At 38.3% G+C, this 20,641-nt stretch overlaps 1 protein-coding gene across 1 annotated transcript in view; it reads left to right on the top strand.

The window, feature by feature from the left end:
* lrp1bb (low density lipoprotein receptor-related protein 1Bb) overlaps positions 1–20,286 on the top strand; it is a 99,477-nt gene extending 79,191 nt beyond the window's left edge. Inside the window, exons 59-69 of the mRNA XM_087178943.1 lie at positions 1,609–1,734; positions 2,113–2,277; positions 8,474–8,635; positions 9,172–9,346; positions 9,649–9,753; positions 13,172–13,285; positions 15,545–15,621; positions 16,312–16,402; positions 16,743–16,893; positions 18,015–18,089; positions 19,051–20,286. Coding sequence (XP_087035069.1) covers positions 1,609–1,734; positions 2,113–2,277; positions 8,474–8,635; positions 9,172–9,346; positions 9,649–9,753; positions 13,172–13,285; positions 15,545–15,621; positions 16,312–16,402; positions 16,743–16,893; positions 18,015–18,089; positions 19,051–19,191 — 1,382 coding nt within the window. The 3' untranslated portion in view covers positions 19,192–20,286. The remainder of the gene's footprint in view (positions 1–1,608; positions 1,735–2,112; positions 2,278–8,473; positions 8,636–9,171; positions 9,347–9,648; positions 9,754–13,171; positions 13,286–15,544; positions 15,622–16,311; positions 16,403–16,742; positions 16,894–18,014; positions 18,090–19,050) is intronic.
* The last annotated feature ends 355 nt before the right edge of the window (positions 20,287–20,641 follow it).

Below are 20,641 nucleotides of genomic sequence, written 5' to 3'. Positions count from 1 at the left end.
AAATGAAGCTATTTTAGATAACTCTGTATAGATCTCCTGTGTAGATTACACCCAGATAAAAGGCTCTTGTATACCATTAATACGAGGAGGGGGTCGGTCGCCAACAGCTGCTCTAACTGATGTAAGCGGATTTTTGATAAGTTTTGATTGATTGGATGTCATCTGGTAGTCCTGTATGTCTTGAACTGAGTTCTACAGTATATAAAAATTGCAGAATGAAACTACTGGATAAGGTGTGCTTGTTTTTGGGGTTTTTTTTTTGTTATACATCAGTTTATGAAATATTGTTTACCAATGCTTTTTTAAATGTTTTTTCTTATTGCTGTTGTCCTGTTTAGTCTAGTCTTTGTAACTGAAATATGTAGTTGAGGATTTTAAGTAGAATATAGGAGGGACAGAACGAACACTGAAAGTGACCTGGAGTTAAGCTTATACCGAGTTTAAGGCAATCCACTATATCAATCATTCTTAAAGTGGTTTCATTGAGGGGGTTCCTGGGGGCCCCAGCAAAAAGGGGAATACATTAATTTCACAACAATTCCATCCATAAGTAACACAATGCTAGATAATATATATATAATATATGACTATTTTGGTCATGAGTTTCAAACACTTTCTGTATTAAAACATCTAAAAGCAAAAATGTGTGCATCAGAAAAACACCTATCTGTATTCTTAGACACAGTCAATACAACTATGTCTTTCCTTCCACTTTCCTCATGTAGCAGGCCAACTTCAGTTATTTGTTACATCTCTGGTGTTAATGGCTATAGAACATCAGACAGCTCAGTCTTGGTCAGTTTTTCACTTAAAGGGCAGCTGTTCTATTCCCCAGACACTCATTAGGCCAGCCGTGTAGTCTGTGGAAAGAAGATGCACATGGCTTGCAAAAATGACATGAAGGCATGATATCTTCAGAAAAACCACCAAAGCAACCTTTTTTTTTTTCCAGGCTTTCATCCACATGTGCTGTGTAAGAAATCTGAGCACTGATTATTTTTAGTATATACTGAATGTACTAATACTGTTACCATTAATAACTTCATTATTTTATCCTTTTATTACCTACCTCTGAATCTATCTAAAGCACAATTACCAATCTGTCTAATGCACATACAGTTTGGACACATTTGATTTCTCCTCTTTAGCACTGTGTTGCTTTAAATTAAAATGTTAAATTTAATATTGTGATTGTCATCCTGTTTTATAGCTTCTATGCTAATTATCTGCACTGAACCTTTTCCATTCCATGTTTGCGGAAATGTTTGCGATTTTGATTAATTCAGAACGCGTTTCCATGAGATATTTATATTATTTTGTCTACCCACTGTAGGCAGCAACGAGAAGAGCACTTCAAGGTGTGGCTAATCAATTAGAAATTGAGAAATAACATTCATCAAATGCTGATTATTCAATCTGGAGTTGAGATGTGTGAAGTTATTCATATGCTTTTCAGCCTTGTGCCTCTCTGGCATTAAAACACTTGAAATTAAAAGCTTTACTCTGAAAAAGAACAAACACACTTTTCCTAAACAAACGGGTCTTTCACATCACAGCCAAGACTGACAGACCATCTTTTTTTCATTACTCTTTTTACTCTCTCCACAGCACCAAATCCATGCCTGAGAATGTCTTGTGATTTCATGTGTCTGCTCAACCCAACGGGAGCCAGATGTACCTGTCCAGAGGGGAAATTACTGGTCAATGGCACCTGTAGTGATGTCAACATCTCAGGTAGGACTACTCTTACATCTTCATGCCACAGGTAATGTGGCTGTTGTTACGGTATAAATTAGCAGTAATTTCAATGATTAATGCAGTGTGTCAATCAGAAACAATTTTCAAACTATATGCTCTCTGAACAGCACTGCAAACAAAATTATAGTACAAAATACAATTTCTGCAAATATTCATAGCTTTATTGTTCACACTGACGGTGAACAAAGCTTCTGCATGCAGTCAGGTGTTTTTTTTCATGCTCATGTACTTGAAAATTCAGTCTTACACCTCCATGGCTGCTGTTGTCTGACATTAGCAGCATAGCGCTGTTTGATGTGATCGACTGCAACACACTGCAGCACAGTAAGTGATACGGGCTTTGCTGTTGTGAAGGTGAACTGTGCCGTCCCCCCTGCGAGAATGGAGGCCGCTGCTTAGCCAATGAGAAAGGAGATTGGAGGTGCTACTGCTGGCCTGACTTTTCAGGGGAGCGCTGTGAGGTCAACCACTGTACAGACTACTGCCTAAATGGAGGCACTTGCATGGGTTCACCTCTGGGTAAGTCTACTTCAAAACACACTGTCAAACACCATTTGAGCCATCATTTATCCCTGCATTCCTTGCAGAGCTGCAGGCACTGCAATATATTTCACATTTGTGTTCACCCACTGTTCATTTGCATTCATATAGACATTTAGTTGTCAGTTATTTGTAATATTATTATCACTAAACTCAAACTTGGTTGTAATCCTGCTGAGGAATCAATCAAATTCAGTTCTCGGCCAAACTTGCTGAGAAAACCCATCCTTGCCACAGACAGACAATTTTCAATTCAGAGTTACCTGCACATTTCCTCCTGCACACTGACCCAGTGCATGATGGCATTCAGCAACATTTGTCTTCCTTTAAACTTTCACACCTTCCTCACTCCAGCTCTAATTCGCCACGTTACATCTGCCAGTTGAGCAGTTTTGTCATCGATGCTCCTGTCAAACAAGCCTCAAATATCAACCTTTTTTCAAGTCAAGGTCTCCTTTCATGCTCTCATGGTTCCTGGAACACCCAGTTTTACCCCACAGTTTAGTGAATGCATATGACTGTGCTGAGATGTCAGCGATGGAATTGAATCATGATATACACCCTTCTTAAATATGCAACCCTTGATTTACAAGGCTGTATGTTGTCATCCCATCATAGCCATTACCCACAACATCTTCATTTCCATTTGTTATATATAAAAGATTCACCAGAGCAAGTCCCTGATACAGATTGTGTGGCTTTCCTACATAAATGTAATGCCAGAACCTTATTCAAGGGGTTTTGAATTAATTAAAGGTGTATTAATTGAATGACATTAATACATAAGATATGAACCTGAGCAGTAAGTTTCTGTTTGAATCAGTCAAAGCTTTTAAGCCAACAATTGGGAGATAAAAAAGAAGCCTTTTGATTTGCGATGCAAATGATTTTGATTATATGTTTATTTCCTCTGACCTTTTACTCTGGTGGTCTTTTTAAAGCATAGAATAACATCTGTTTATTTTTCCTCCAGCCTTTGGGGAAACATGCAGGAAGTAAACAGATGTTTTTGATTATCAATGTTTTCTTTTTCTTTTTTTCAAGTTTTCTTTAGCTTTTTAAAACAGCTCTACGTGACATGTAGGGAAGCCAGGATAATCACCTCTGCTCATCAAATGAAATAGTTTCTATCAAGATAGAATAAGAATCATATTTCATGCTGCTAGCTCACTGCAGCAGAGCTTCAGGAATATATAAGGGTAGGCCAAGCTCCTATTGATTATAGTCAGTCTTATTTCACCAGTCACCAGCTAAATCCAAAATTATGTTCTGGATGATAAATTGCATGTTTATGGTGAACAGCTGAGAGGAAAATGAGAGGAAAGTGTTGTGAAATGTGTTGTACTGTTGGACACCAACTTTTATTTCATTTCTGCTTGACTTTTTCATATCGTAAGAGGTTTTACCACATTTGAGCACATGTCTTAAAGTCAGTCTAAATGAATGGTCAAACATGAGCAAAGGAGGGATTACAGTCAAACGACTTTCCTCAAGTTTCCACTGTGGTGATAAAAAAGGGTCTTAAGGCAACCTTACAATCAATCAGAGACTGTAATTCTTCCAATTTTATCTGTAAAAACGCAAGGTGTCACTGAATTCTTGCTCTCGTGCCTTTGCTTGGATTAGCGGCACTTTAATGGAACTTTTGGCAGCAAAGCTCATTTAAACCAGAGACAGGTCACAAGTCTTCTCTCTTTTCACAACATTAACGGGCAACAAAAACATTTTTATACTTTGTGAAATTATGAAACAGAGAAAATCATATGCATAAATTAAATGAATAAACATATAGCTCATCAGAGCAAAAGTCCACTTGGTTGGGGCTATAATTGTATAAATACAAGGTTTATTTATAATTCAGATTTGTGTGTGCCTCTGAACTATGGCTTATTTTTAGTGCAGTACAGGTGGAAAAAAAGATCCCATACTGATAGTTTTAAATTGTTTTTTTTTGTTTGTTTTTCTGCAGTGTGTATGTACTTTCACATCCACAAATTTATTATCAAGCTAAAATAAAGGTGTGAATGCTTTTTTAATTTGGCTGAGGCTAGTGACATCTGAAATAAGTGCTAGTAGTTTGGTCTGCCTCTGAGTCTTCTTCCTTTCGGGGCAACTCTGGCAATATTTGATCAAGGGATTCTCAATAGGCCACTTCACCGACTGTATTTCTGCAGTGTCACACAGCACACCCATTCTGATTGTCCATGAAATTAATAAGGGGCATGCTGAGGTCCTTACAGCCAAGAGTATTTAGTTTGTACTCTGCTGGCTGATGTGATAACAGAATTTTTTATATTATAGAACAAGCTGGAAGATGTCCCAAAGTGACTTAACACTTCCTGGTACCACCCATGATTTCCAGAGTTATGTCAAGTGAGATGGAATGTGGTGGAACCAGTTAAGATGTACTGTGTCTGTTCGAGATGATAACGTGTTTTTTTTATGAAAAATATCTGCATTAATTTACATGAGGTACCACTTATCACCTCCATTATCCTTTTTATTAACATAGCTGCCTCACTACTACCTTATTATTTTAAAATTATGAATCTTGACAGGAAAGTAAATTGTCATTGACTATACCTTTTATGTGTCCCATAGAATATTATTTTAAGTATTTAAATGTTCCCCTCATTTGTTAGCATATGCTCTGCAAAGATTGTACATGATGTATTATTAAGTAATTATTTGTTATTATTTGTGAAGTATTAAAACCGATGTTCCGTCAAATGTCCGCTATCATAGAAATATTCTGAATGTAAAAGAATGCATAAAAAATGATCCAATATCTATATATAAATAGCATGTATTCAGTGTTGGTACATTGAATAAATCTTGTGAAATCTTATATAAATGGGTTCTACCAAAATAAGGAGGTGAATAATGCTTAAGGTGCTCACAGTAAAACATGGCTCTTTATATCACATTTAGTAGCAGCCACAACCGCCAATGTTTTTGGTTGAACTGCAACAGTGGGGCCAGCTCTATAATTGGTTGAATGAGTGATCATATTCCCAGCATTGGTCGGCCAAATGCCACATGACTGAGTTGGAGTTTCCCCATTGGCAGTAACGCTAGAGGGCTTTTAATTTGAAATGGTCACAGGAAGTGTTGAGTTGGTATTAACATGTAACGGCAAACAGGAGTGAATGAAAGCTAGGCTTCATACTAAAATACCGGTATGACCAAACTGTTGTGAATCCCAGAGGGAGGCTGTTCACTGTGAGAGACAAAATAAGAAAGATATTCTGTCACTCTAACTTTCTCTCCGAGTGATCATTTTGCAAGTAAATGTAGCCAAAATCACAGAACAGTTGAATTAAACAAACAATATAAAGGACTGAAAACAGCTGGCACTAGGCAGAATGTAAATAGGACACTATGATGTCAGTTGTTTACAGCTCTGCCACATAGTTTTCAACTACATCCTCAATTTTGCACATTGGCCATATTTGTTCCAGCCATGTACTAGGTTTTAAACTAGTCTTGTTAAATTCTATACATTAAATTAGTATTTTTAAACCTACCCCTTGTTAGGTAACTGACTTTAAAAAAGGCCTGAGGACACACATAACATTTTTCACAGTCTGACAGTTGTGAATCCCCACTTCCACATGCCTGACTCAGGTCAGTGGTAGAAGTGGCAAAAGTAAAGGCTGAACTTTATGGCTCACATTTACAATTTGATTTAGAAAAAAAAAAAACACACTAGAGCATTTTTATTAAAGTTTACTAAATGCAAACGCTTTGCTGAGCAGACATTTGCAGTGTTGTGTCAACAAGAAACATTATACAGTATGTAACACTAACTACATTATAGGTTGCTTAGCTCTCCCAACTCTTCAGTATTTCTTTTTTTTTTTTTTTTTTTTTTTTTAACAAACTGATGCTCAGTCCAACTATGAAATGATTCCCAAATGGGTAGTTCAATGGCCCAGAGCTAGTCTGGCTTTGACTGTTTAGAAAGATTATAACTCCAGCACCGTTGCGGTAACAAAAGAGTGGCTGGAGGGAGAATGATTGTTTCTAGGACCTTTCAAACTCTGATTATGCCTGGGACAGAATTGTGAAATTACCAAGTAGTGTAGTGTGACCCACTATGCAAGTAGTCATGCCTGTGAGGTGACTATTGTTGCCTCTTCTGAACACCCCTTAAACCAGTCTTGATGCTCCTAATTGTGCATTAGGAAACAGTGTAGCCTATGTCATGGTGGGTTCCACTGTTAAAAGAAATGTAAGGATCTGATACTGTTTTACTCTCGTACTAACAATAAATCACACTCATTCTACTCCAACAGTGCAACGGGATACTGTTTCTATAGTGGTCATGACTCCAATCACCAAAACTGCAGTAAAAAGTGGGATGCACATATGTGAGCCTTATGTTTGTAGTTATATGTCAGGGTTATGTTCACAACTAAGACTACAATGGAGCATGAGATGAGAAGGACATTTCAGCTGCAGCTAGATTTTATGTCTGACCATGGTGGTGAATATGGAGCTGAGCTATAAGCTAAAGCTCTCGATTTACATACTGATCTGTTTCAGTCTGTGTTCTGACTGGCGCCTATAGGCATGAGCTCTGTGAATGAGACATTATATATTTTATATTAACTGTGGGGCTAATAACTATGTGTATGTGTCATTCATATAAATGAACCCACAGGGAATTATTATCTGACTGTTTTAGTTTTTACTTCATGGTTTTTGTTAACACCTACTGCTGCAGCAACACACAGACAAGGTTAGCGACTAGCTGATGAACATAGTGGAGGATTTAGCAGCTAATGAGCCAGATATTCCTTCAGGAGTTGGTGGAGACCAAAACAGAGCTAGAGTGAAACAAGAGCAGCAAGTGTCCAGAAACAATCTCCAAATGAATATCAATGTTGCCCTGTATGTACTAGGTGGGTTAATAAGGAACTGTTTAAATCCTTCACTGTAAAACATTTTTTGGCCCGTGGGTGTCTTCAAGTTCATCAAACTTTTAAAAATAGCCCACTTATATAACAGAAAAAGGAGCATTCACTCATAAATCCAACATGATGATTTTATTAAATGCTGGTATGGTTTTAGACCAGTCAAACTGCTTGGTGTTAAATGTATCTGATTCACAGTCTGGAGAGGTGTAGTTATGAGGAAGTACCCTACCTGGTAAAGGGGTGGTGTTTTTTTTCAAGTATGCAATAAAAAAGAAAATAAGGTTTGAAAAAGCTGAAAAATCTTGTTAGAAAATTGAAAATATGGAGAAAAGAAAAAAAAAGAAGGTAGAACCACCTTTCCCATGTTGAAACTAGTTGAGGTCATTTGGACATCTGATTAGGATGCTTCCTGACCACCTCCCTGTTAGAGATATTCCAGACATGTCTGACGAGTGAGGAAACCACGGGTAGACTCAGTGCACACTGGAGAAATTATATGCATCTTGCGTCTGGCCTGGAACAATTTGGGATCCCCAAGATAGACCTGGAGGATATAACTAAGAAAAAGGGCACCTTAACTACTCTGCACAGGTGCCAATCTACGGTCACCTTGAGCCACACATGAATATGTGTCTAAAAATGATGGATGTAAGAAGAGGATCTTTGCCTTTAGTCTCACCAAAGCACTGGATTTTATTTTACTGATTCTCTGGTACTGCACCTGTCTTAATGACTGTGGGAGTATCATTTCCATACAACACGTAACTGTGATTGACAGATTGTGACCCCCTTTTAAGAAAAAAAAGTGTGGAGGTCACAACTTGGTAATTTCATTTTTGAAGAAGAGTCAATTATTTCAGAAGACAGTTGGGCCATGTAGCTTTTTAGCAAACCTTACCCAAACAGAAAGTGCATTTGTTGGGGGCTATTTTCAGCCATAACCACAAGAGAGTGCTTACAGCAGAAAGACAGCGTAAGAGAGAGAGACTCAAAATAAACTACAGAGCCCGTGTTCACTTTAAAGGAACATGTCGCCCAGTGCAACAGTCTAGCTCATTAATGTATTTTTATTTTTATTAATTGTTTCTGGACAACAATGGAGCTCTGTGGCACAGAGGAATGAGCTATATCAAGATTTGGCTAGACAGACAATACTTGTGTGCAGGATTAATGAATTGTTTGATTTTCACTTTTGTCTTTTGTCTTTTTGTCGTCTTTTTTTCTTTTCCTTTTTTTGTTCTTTTTTTGTCCAGGTAAGCCTACATGCCGCTGTAATGTTGGTTTCTCAGGGCCTTTCTGTGAGAGGAGGATTTGTGACAACTACTGTTTAAATGGTGGAACATGTGACATCACCGAGGGGAACCAGCCGGTGTGCCGCTGTATGGCAGAATATACCGGGGACCGTTGTCTTTACCGTGAGTCCTGCACTCATGCATTTAGCCCTCGTGTGATTGACATTAGCCTCTCAAGCCAAGCCGCAAGCGAAACCACAACAAAGAAGTGCTGATCTGAATTCAGTTATTCTCCATAAATTCTATAGAACTAAGCATTTAAGTTCACAGAGAGTGTGGAATAAAAATAAGCCCTGAAAGTATTTTCCTTCTACAAACATCACATTTGCCTCTATTTATTTACAGATAAACAAAATCAAAATACTACCATCAAACAACCTTTGGGTGTTTCTGTGCTGAAGTGATAATGTATTATCTTTTGCAATGCTTTGACATAATGGGTTGTGGGAAAACAATTTCAACTGCACATCATTAGTATTTTCCTACTCTTGCTTGCCCAAGGGGTAATATGTTTTCATCTGTGGCTAAGATGTCATTTGATGTGGATAATTAAGTCCCATTAAAGCCCTGTACAATTCCAATCAAAACAGCTTAAGCTATGTTCCCAGATTCTCATTACACACTACTCCCTCTCTCTTATCTCTCTGAATGTGGTACAGACATCTGTCATCACTACTGTGTGAACTCCAAGGCCTGCACGTTATCCAGTAGTGGCTATGTGGAGTGTGTGTGTCCTGCCAGGTTTGAGGGAAACAAGTGCGAGGTGGACAAGTGTCTTCGATGCCACGGAGCTCCCTGCCTCATTAATGAGGAGACAGGAGATGTGGTTTGCAAGTGAGTGCTGGGTATCTACTCCCTATTCTTGTCTTTCATCCCTTTTGTTATAACACTAAGGCTTTATAGTCCTTTTCATTTATGGAAAATGCTGCTGGCTGGATTTGATTAAATCTCAAAAATGTATTAGGCCACATACCCTACAGCAATTTAGGTTTTGGTAATGTCAGTGAATTATAAACCAGATGAACTTATATGGATTATCCGTATGTTTGACAAAATCACCAATGAGTCATTTTTGCTTCTTGTAAAAGTGTAGCTTTCTGCTTGTCACTGACATCCATTATTTCTTCACCCCCTAGTTGCACAAATGGCAGAATAGCACCAAGCTGTCAACTCTGTGACGGATATTGCTACAATGGAGGCACCTGTCACCTGGACCCTGACACCAACCTGCCTTTCTGTCAGTAAGTCACTGCTTAATGGGTAAGGAAAGTGGGGGAAAAATTGAATGCTCTCCACTATTATCCACTCTTACTGTTTACATTCACATGCTGGCTTTGTGCTCCAGAAAGCCTGGCCTTAGAAGCAGAACTGAAAATCATCATGGGATGAAACTTTCCTGCTTTGAGAACAGTACAAGATAGATGTCTTCCTCTGGAAAGAAATCTCTGAGTTGAGGGAAGGTTTGATGTCACTATGTGGAGGCCAAGGCGCAGCAGGGGTCTGACTGCCGGTACATCATCTTATGCTGTGACACCTCACTGCAGCTTAAGGTTCTTAGGCAGATAAAAAAAAATTATTTCAAACCCCTTCAAAGCTTGCCATTCTGAACATATCACACTGTTCCTCCTTGCAGTTAAGAGCTGATGTCAGGCCTCTCTGACTCTCTTCAGTAGTAGGTTTTTAGAAGTTTGCTCTCTAAAAAATGAAGCTGAGGTGTGTGTCAGTGGTTGAACATGCCATGAAACTCAATGGCAAAAACTTGTAGCAGACAATAGTTTGACTGGCAGACATGAGGAAATCACTGTGAAAGGGCTGCCCATAGATTAATACCACCTCAGATATAATCAAATGCATTGCTGTGTTAAACTCTCTCCAAGGAGCAAATTGGAAATCCATTTCAAAAGCCAACTCTGTATTTTTTAACTGCCCATTGTCCACTGTGGTTATGTTGAAATTGGTGGTCTTCACTCACAAATTCCTGGGGATAGAATCAATTTCTATGCAAATGATCCCATCTTATTCAATGAGGTTAACGGATCCTGATAATGTGGTTTATCATTTGCTGCAAAGAACAGAGATTATGTGAGATGATGGATATGTCTGTGTCAAGAAATCATAACGTTTGACCTTAATACTATTTCATCAAGTCTTCCAAAAGTGTAAACCTTGCAGGGTAGAGCTGCTTCAATTGTAATAATAATTCTTGCATTAAACTCCTAAAAATGTTGATTTTCAGAATACATACAGTATTAAAGAAAACTATGGTAAACATCCAAGCCTTCATGATTCACAGTTCAAATAAAGTCCTCATTTATCTCAAACTGCCTGTGCGCCTATGCCTATGTAGCACCTCAGTTAAGCCTCTGGCATAAACTTAGAAGTAGCTAAAACTAACAGAACATAATTGATTAGAATATGACAGTGGACAGCACAAACATCCGAAGGATGTCTCCGTTTGGTAAATATTATACACATTACCTGCCTATTGTGTGATATAACCATGGATTTAGTCTTTCAATCCCAATCACAAAAATAAAATGTCTTCTATATATGCCCCTGTTGATAGTTGTACATGTGCAAAATTAGCTAAAATGCCAACTTAAGAGGAAAACGTCTGCTGCGAGGAAATACTAGTACATTAAATGCCTGTAATACTACTGGCATAGACTGTTTTGGGAAAACAAGCAGAGCTCGTGGGTGGATGATGTCAGCTTGTCACGGAAGTAGAAAGACCCGTTTGAAACCTTGCGTTCAGAGCAGTCTGATGTCTCAGGCACTTTACTCATATACGTTAACCTCATTAATTGAAACTTTGGCCAGGTTTAATATGGACATCTGATACTGTGACATGAAAGACATATATGACAGAAAATAAAGAAAAGGATATTAGATCCCCTTTAAATATTCTTTTTTTCTCAGTGACTCATGAGACACATGGCAAATCAGAATTACTGAGTGCTCATAGTTATGAAGAAGTAAACTGCAGGTGAATGCAAGGTGCTCCAGAAGTTAAACTGATCAACTGCAGACAAAGGGAAGCCTCGGGGCTTACTTCAGGCAAACTCGCACCAAGCCAAGGATGTAGTTAAAAAGCCTTTATTAGTTATGGCGAATCTAAGTAAAAAAATAAATCACAAAAAGGAAAATGCAGACCAGTTTCACCCCCACTGGGTCTTACAGAGCGTGACTGGAAAGAGGAGATTCTTGTTTCTAGTCATGCCCTGAGGCTTCCCTTTGTCTACCAGACAATCACAGTGACTTTGCAATTGCACTTGTGAGCACAGTCTTTTTTCTGAAAAAAGATGTTCTTGATGTGCCACAATGTTTATGTGACTTTGACTTTTTCATTCTATTTCTAAATAACATTCTTTCCTGACTAAGACAGGACTTTAGAAGGTTGTATTTGTATTACTGGCAAACGGTATCTAATGGACCTCAGTTTGAACAGGTCCCATGTTCTTCTGAAATTAATTGACATACTATGGTTTTATTGTTAGAGGTTAGTTCAGTTAGAGTAAACCAGATAAAAGGATTTTGCCTACTCCCTTACTGTATAAATAATGTTGCTGCAAAATCGACATACAGCAGTAAGTTTAGGCTCTAAAGTTTCCTCCTCAACAGTCCACCACTTTGAAATAGTGCAAATCCTTTCTACACTGATATGTTTTTACAGGCTTGAATCCGTTCAACAGGTCAGAAGAAAGTTCACTCCTGGTTGTCAAACTGCAAAACAATTATAGAGAGCCAAAGTCATAACGTCAGTTCTAGGCTAGCTACCTTTACTACTGCTCTCTTCTCAAGCCACTTTTCCAAATTTTTAGCCGTAACCTCTGCTGCCTAAAAACTTCCTGCTGTTTTCACAGACATGTCTGGACTAACCACGACCCCTCAACTCACTCATGGACCAGCCTCTTTTGTCGAACTGTGATGTTTAGCGTCAGTAGTTCTAGGCCTCGGAAGAAAAAGTGTTAATTAAAAGGCAGCTAAAATACGAAATATTGAATATGTTCAGATTTAACTTCGGCTCTCTATATGACCATACTTTTTATTTGTTTTTTCAAATGCTCCTGAATGTGTTTATGGATCACTTTAAGACTGTTGACTGGCTGTCAACGTCATAGTGTGATTGTGTTTTGTGTTTTTCTGTTTTTGATAGGATGTGATATTTACAGTACAATATCTTCAACAATGTACACTATATGATTGTATTTTTAAAACGTCTTACATTTTGATATTTTGGACATTTGGATATTTTTTGCCATCCACAACTATATGAAGTTAAGTGAAAATAACATTTTGCTTTTGTGTTGGTTTTCTTTTATGTTCGTTTTTTTTGTTGTTTGTTTTGTTAGTTTTTTGGTAATATATTGAAAACAAATATTTGTTAGTCTTCTTATTACAATCAGATACCTTGTTTCTGAAGAAAATACACATCTCAGAGGTGAGAGCCCTGTAACAGACTCTTCCCCTCACTTGGTGAGCAATGAAGTTGATTTGTCTTCATATTATTTGTTTGCTAATTTGCTTGATGCAGACACAACACTGATTTACTCCATCTTATAACTGAAGCTGCTGAAGTCTCCATCCATCAGGCAGCCAACAGTTCAACAGTATACATTCTCTGGGCCCTTTTATCACTCCCAACACAATGTTTTGCAGCTGCACGTCAGGGTTCAAGAACCAACGTTGTGATGAGCTGGCCAACCCCTGCGATTACTTCTGTCAGAATGAGGGGATGTGCACATTAACAGCTCTTAACAAACCACGCTGCAAGTAGGTCCCTCTCACCTCTCCAGCTGTATTCAGAGCCCACTCACCCCCTTTTGTCCACACCCCCACCCCAACTCCATCCGGCTTCATTCCAGCCTCAGTCGAGTACACGGGCTCTTTGTCACAGTGCTGCCTTGTAGCAACTTCTCATGTAATAAGTGATGGATAGAGTAATGACTTGTCAAAAAGTAATTCAAAATAGGCTGAAAATGGTGAACTGAAAGATAATTTAATGACATTATGTTGCTCTAGTAGTATTATTTCACTAAATTAGGATTGCTTTTATTCTGTTTGGATAAGTATGCATCTTTATTGAAGTAGGTTTTGATTGACAATCAATCAAATGACCTAGTAAATTATTACTATGTTACTGAGACCAACAGTAAGTTTTCAAACACTGTGTTTCCCTTTGTGCTTCTGCTCGCCTTGACACCAGCAATGATCACAGCTGTACATCACATTAACACAAGTGAGAAAATATTTTCTCGCACATTCATTTGAACTCTTCTATTAATAATTATGACTTCAAGTTAAAATTATGCATTACCTTAAGATGACTTAATTAACTGGTGGTGAGTATCAGAATTTTTATGAGGACTATTATTACACTATATTTGAATTATTGTTGTGAGTTGTGAAATTATCTTTTTCTTTTATTTAACTAGACAGTCTCTGAGATATTGTGTCTCTTTTACAAGAGAGACTTGTCCAAAATGGAAAGTAAATCAATTATAGCTTCTTTAGATTAGTCACTAATTAATGCAGTAGCCTAATGTGCTTTTAAAGGAGTAGTTTTGAGAAATATGCATATTTACTTTTTTGCAGAGAGTTACATGAGAGATTGAAACCATTCACATTTATGTACTGAACTGTACATGTGTTCTGTTCTGTTTTGGAAGCAGAGGGAAACAGCTAACGTGGCTCCATCCTGTGGTAACATAATTCAGACTTCCTGGAAACTCCACTAGTTTCCTGGCAACCTCACAATGACTACAACAACCTCAGGCCAAATAGTACTAGTTCAGCACACGCCCCCTGTAAAACTGCAACATGTCATTTGTTTTTTGTACAGATTAAACAAATAAGATGAAACATGTTAGATATTGAGCTTTAAAGGTGTTAGTAGGCAGCTTTTGCCAAAATGTTGAACTGCTCCTTTAAGGAGAATATTATAGTCAGTGGTAGCAGTAGTAGCAGCTGCAGCAGTTAAATACAGTAGATTAAGACATTCATATGAACTAATATCCTTTACTTATATTTTACCATCAATACTTTATGTTATTTTTGTTATATTTTGAGCAGGTGTTAGCCGGTATGGCACTTATTACATTATAAGTTGCTGCATGACTCTGCACCTTTGCTGCCCCTCACTGCCACCCATTCACCCATCTCATGCAGTCCTCACACAGCACACAGAATCAGGGGGGGAACTGGAACGTGACACTGTCTTTGTGATGTGGGCATCAGTCTGTGCATTTGCAACCTGTGCATGGTGGCAAGTTGAATATGTTATTGACCAGTCAGCACGTATAAGTACCGTATACCTTAGTAGGCCGAACATCTTATCAGTAGTTGATGTTTATCTTTAATGCCTTCAGCACAGGTTAAGAGAATTTATTCATCAGGGAATTAGTCTTTTCATGGTTTCCACTTCCTGAAGCAGATCAAACTCCCCATTGCCCCCAATTTCCCATTAAAATTCATGTTGTTGTGACATTTTGTTCTACGAAGCCGTGATTCATTTCCTATGTGTATGGGGCTGCATTCTTATTTTTTATAGCCTGATGTTCTGATTGTTAGAGTGCATGTAATTTAAAGTTATTTTATTCTGTCATCATCCAGTCACACCCACCAGATCACTCATGCTTTACAGACCCATCTGCGTCAGTCGTGTGAAATTAGATATCACCTCCTCTAACAAGGGTCATACATCACACCCATCGGAACCCATTGGAGCACAAATGAGATGACAACTTGTTGCCCCGCTGTCATCCTTTGATTTTTTTCTCTAAAATGAATAAATTTACTCACACTGTGTGTGGACACATCATGTATATACATAGTGCTCTCTCTGCAGGTGGTGTTTTGTTTGTGTTGGATCAAAGCACTTCATAGCAAGTCTGAATCATAATGTGTTGTACATGTAAGCCACAGTCACATCATACTGTAGTTCATTTTGCAAAGGTGTCTTCTCAGCAGTCTTTCTACTATGAAAAGTATGCTAATAATGAATTATTTATACTCTCTTTTGACCTCCTTCAGATGTTCAGCCAATTGGGCAGGAACACAATGTGAGAGACCCGCCCCTAAGAGCAGCAGATCAGACAATACCAGCGGAGGTGAGAACTGGGAATTTCAAGAAGCCTCATTATAAAGCCTTAAAATTCCTGTATGAATAAATGTATAAGGCATTTTTACATTCCAGGTAAATGATTTAAATGACTACTTGATCATGTGAAATTATCACATTCTTAATCATCCATACATTTTTACTGACAGGTTTATACTCAAACTTCATGCACCACAATTAGACTTGGCCCTGATTGGCAGCCTAGCTAAAGAATTACTGAACTCCATCCAAACTATCCAGTTTGCATTATTTGAACAGAAAAGCCTTGACAGGTTTATCTCGTTTGAATTGGAGGAGCTGCTGTTGCCGGCCCAAGGTTTAGTGATATGTTCTGTTTTCAAGCTCATTCTTGGAATACAATGAAGTCTCTTGAATAAAGTGAACAGATTTCCAAAAAAAAACAAAAAACTATAACATTCTGGTCCAGAGCTCTACATATCATATAGTCTTCTAAACCTTATTTTTGAACTAAGAGTTTTGCAGCTGATCAAATTAACGCACATCATTATAGTTACACATTTACGCAAGAAATACTGTGCAGTCAGCTTAACTCAGGGAAAAGAAAACACATTTTCTAAGGTGGCTATTTTACAGCTAGTGTTACTACCTGAACTTGTCTCAGCTCCTTTCAGTCATTACTCATCGCTACACACACTCTCTCCTCTTGTCTGTTCCATAGGGAGCATAGCTATCATTGTGCCTCTGGTCCTGCTGGTAATCTTGATTGTAATGGTGGTAGGAGGTGTTTACATCTGCAGACGGAGGCAAAGGTAAGTAAATAAATAAATAAAGAAAACATGAATAAAATAAGAGGCTTCTAAGCAGCAACAGATGATGAGAGATCCAACACCACACAGCTTTGAAGATGAATAGATAAGTTTGATTTATAAATGAAAAGTTTGTTTGCTTGTTTCAGTATGTTCTGCAGAAGACCTGACTTCTAAGTCTCTGCTGATAAATCAGCTTTTAGGTTTCCCCAGCAAACTTATGTATTCAGTGTGTGCCAAGTGGTGAAATGTGATTTGTTGAGTGGGACAGTCACGCGCTGTACAGTGTGTTGACCTGCATGTTGTGTGTCATGTTAATGATGGCTGGCTCCACACACCACAGGGGAAAACGTGTACAGAGGCAGCCCATGACAAACGGCGGGATAAACGTGGAGATTGGGAACCCGTCATACAACATGTATGAAGTGGACCAAGACAACCATGCTGATGCAGGCAGCCTGCTGCGACCCAACTTCACACTGGACCCTCACAAGGTTGGCTTCTTGAACTCAATATTAAACTAACCAGCAGCAGATCAACATATGTCTGAAAGTGTTTTCTCTCAGTTGAATGAATTGATTTAGCCAAATATGCTTTTGATGTGGTGAATATTCATGTCGAGGCATTTATTTTCAACTAGTATTAGAGTTGATATTTGCATTCACGTCTTTTAACACATTCTTTATAAATACTGCAGTGTTGAGCAAGGGAGTGAGACGAGTTGATTTAAGTGGCCTTGACTAGTGCCAATCCTCACCATACCTGCTAATTATAAAAGTTGTTGCAGGGCCATCACTGCTAAAAAAATAGTGGTAACCTATTGATCACACCCAACTGAACCTGCACAATTTCCTGTGCTTCAGTTAATTAAATCTGCATCTATGAATGTGAGTGCAAGAGTGTACACAACAAGCTCTCTGTAACTAACTCATCAAGTTTTTGCCAAAGTTGTTTAATTGTTGGAAGGAGCAAGGACACCGACTACCATTTCCAAACAATCTTCCAGCTTATAAAAAAAAGTTTGTGTTGTGTTATTGTCTCTGTTTCAGTAAGTAAGTGTTATAATATGATATCTAGAATTGGGATCCATGAAGCTGAATTCCATTTTGAAAACATTTTGTAAAAGCTGGCTAGTGGGAAGGAATGTACAGATGCCATGAACCAATAGGACTTTTCATCTGGCTGGTGATTTATTCTGTTCATGGCCCTCAGCCCCACTCTAACACTCAGCATAGCAAATGAATCATAACACCTTCACTGATGTTGTTCTCTAGCTCACCTGCTAGAGCTTCAAGCCTAATGCTATTGCGTCTTGCTCTGCCAACTCTGTCATCTGCTATTGTCAGTCCAATCTGGCTGTATTTTGAACGGAGACATGCTGGCTTGAATCTAAACTAGCTTCTGTATTCCTCTACACTCTCTCTGTCCCTCTATAATACCATACTTATTTAATGCAATACAATTTATTTCAATTTATTTTGATTTGAACAGTCTTGAAAAGTCTTATAACCCACAACTGGACTGATTATAAAGTTTGCACATGTAGATAACCAGTAGACTGTGATAGCTGTGTGAACTTAACACCTAAACACAGACAGTGCTTGTTGTGTTACAGGGCTGGTGTGTAAAATCCAGTGACCCTCGCACCTTGGGCATGAATAATGTGCCCAAGGAAGTAATCCCTGGACAGGTGAATGTTACAAACTTCACTTCATGCTTGAGGAAAAAAATTCATCCTCATTTAGATTGTAGGCAGCAGTGTGCACTGTGCAGTTACCTGGCAAATATTGTAAACAAGTTGATATGATTACCTGTACCAAATTTATGTTCATATTGAAACTTGTGTACCGAGTCAAGGTAACATCCACAGTCATTCATAGCTGTTCCCTGCAACATTCTGTGAAATCAGTTGCGACATCCTCCTACTGTCAAGTCAAATTGGCTTCTAAAGCTATTATGATAGAAAACCGAACCTGCATGGCTTTGTGTTGAACTCAACTACATCCTGCATGCTGCCATCTGTTAACTGTACATGCTTGCTGAGTATGAGGCTTGTGCTTCTCTTCGCACCATTTTACACAAATCACAACTTCAGTGTTTTCACAACTCACTCAAAACTTTGATTACAGTGAAATGTCCTTAAAGCTGCACTAATCATTTTTTTATATATTAACAATGAATTAAATGCCTTTGTAGTGAAGCAGAGTTACTTGGATACAAAGTGAATTCTAACAAGCTTTGGTTTTCTGAAAACTGGCCTGCAAACTCTGTTCTTATCACCTTCGGTTCCAGTCGCAGCAGGCAGCTGTACTCTTCGTGCCCAACACTAGCTAGTGAACATAGTGGAGCCTTTAGGAGCGAAAGAGCCAGATTCTCATGACCAGACAGAGCTAAGAGAACAAACACAACTCTAAATGAATAATAAATGTTGTTCTATGTTTGCTGGATTTGATTAAAATAAGCAGCTGTTTGCTTCAACCGCTTTGTAAGGTGATATGACACATGTTGAGTTCTCAGCTTGTTCCGCTGCCCCCAAGTGGCCGAAAAAAAAAAAAATCTATTAATGCAGCTACAAGGCTTTCACTGTTGTAATCTATATAAATAAATATTTACCCTGTTTTTTGCCTTCATCTTCTTCCCTTGCTTCACAGCCCATGAACTACTCCAACCCTGTGTATGCAAAGATTTATATCGATGGGCAAAACTGCAGGAAGCCAGTCATCAGTATCGACGAGAGGAGAGAGCTACTCCCAAAGAAACTAGAGGGGACAATTCATGAAACCGCCGCATAGCCTAACTTTAAACTTTGTACTTCTTTTTTACCACAGTGTAAAATGTATAAATATGAAGGAGGAAACAAGAATTTTTCTATTTCCTATGAGGCTCTTAGGTTTTACTGGTTTAGCATCAGCATAATGTCCTTGTTGGTGTGCTGAAGAGTTTATTTTCCATTTACTGTTTGCTTTCTAATGTTTGTCAAACATAAGTTATACAGCGCTATACTGTATACTGTATGACACTGAAGTAAAGCTGCTGATTTGCAAAAACTTTATTAACACCATAAGCCACACTTGTGCACAGTTTAAACCTTAAAATGCAGTGCTAAAATTTGTACCCATATCTGTTTATAGTTTAAGTGGAATATGGACTCTAAATATGGTTTTGTGAAGGTAATGAAAGCAGGTTTGGCTCAGTTTTTTGAACAAATTTAAGCATCGTATAGAAGAGTTACAAGGCTTTTTTCTGGGTTTTTTTTTGTTTTTTTGTTTTGTCCTTTCATCTCCTGTTACATACGGACCACAGAGCTTCACAACTGAGCAGTGAAGCTTGATTCCTTTTTGAGGTTTTGTCTCTTTTTTTCCTCTGTACCTGACGGATCTACTGACTGGATTTCCAGTGAAGGCCATAATATCAAGATGATCTTTTCTCACACAGTATGTAATTCCATTGGTCTTCTGTCTTTTCCATTTCCACAGATTTCAAGCTCCATTCACCCTGTTTCCACAGTAATATACCATATGAACTTATCTTTCGCTGAAAGAGGTTGAAGCCCACCTTGAATGTTCTCCAATCAGATTCCCAGGTCCTGTACTGTACACTGCAAAGACAGATACTGAATACCATATTTTTCTAGGTCATATGTCAACAGATGGATTAAAGATATAGGCAAGGAAGAGATTTACCACAGCTACAGAAAAGGTTATTAAGAGTTATTATAAAACACATCTGTTACTTCAGAGAAGGAAGATGATAAATATAAGAAATTTTATAATTTTGTATTTGATTTGTATGTTGTTTGGCTGCTTGTATTTTGAAGAAATGTACTAAATGTAAGTAATTTTTATATAAAATGTAAATCGATATTGAATAAAGGGGGCTTATTTCCACTTTGTGTCCTTTTCTCAGGCCACAACAGACCCACAAAATGCCCTTCAGTAGCCCTTTAAAATCGTTCACATCAAAGGGTGTTAAGAAATGTATAGAGTAATATATGACATGAATGAAAGTATATGTACAGTCATATCAGCCTACTCAAATAGTGATCACACTGACTGAGTTGTTCCACATGGCCACTGACCTGACAAGTCAATCAGCCGTGTGTCGTCTCTCAACTGCTGTGTACAGGAAGGTGGCTGATAGGAGATTATTGGCCTCCCTGTGTGTGTAGGTTGGCCAGCACCATTTGTTACCTGGTGGTGGGGACACAGCGTCAGTGCCACCTGCTGAATGGTAATTCAGTCT

Source organism: Seriola lalandi, unplaced genomic scaffold (assembly GCF_002814215.2).
Source record: "Seriola lalandi dorsalis isolate HSWRI2012SDOR001 ecotype SW California unplaced genomic scaffold, Sedor1 jcf7180002054758, whole genome shotgun sequence".
Lineage (NCBI taxonomy): Eukaryota > Metazoa > Chordata > Actinopteri > Carangiformes > Carangidae > Seriola > Seriola lalandi.
The sequence above is the reverse complement of the archived record's forward strand: the minus strand, read 5'-3'. Positions and strand labels throughout refer to the sequence as shown.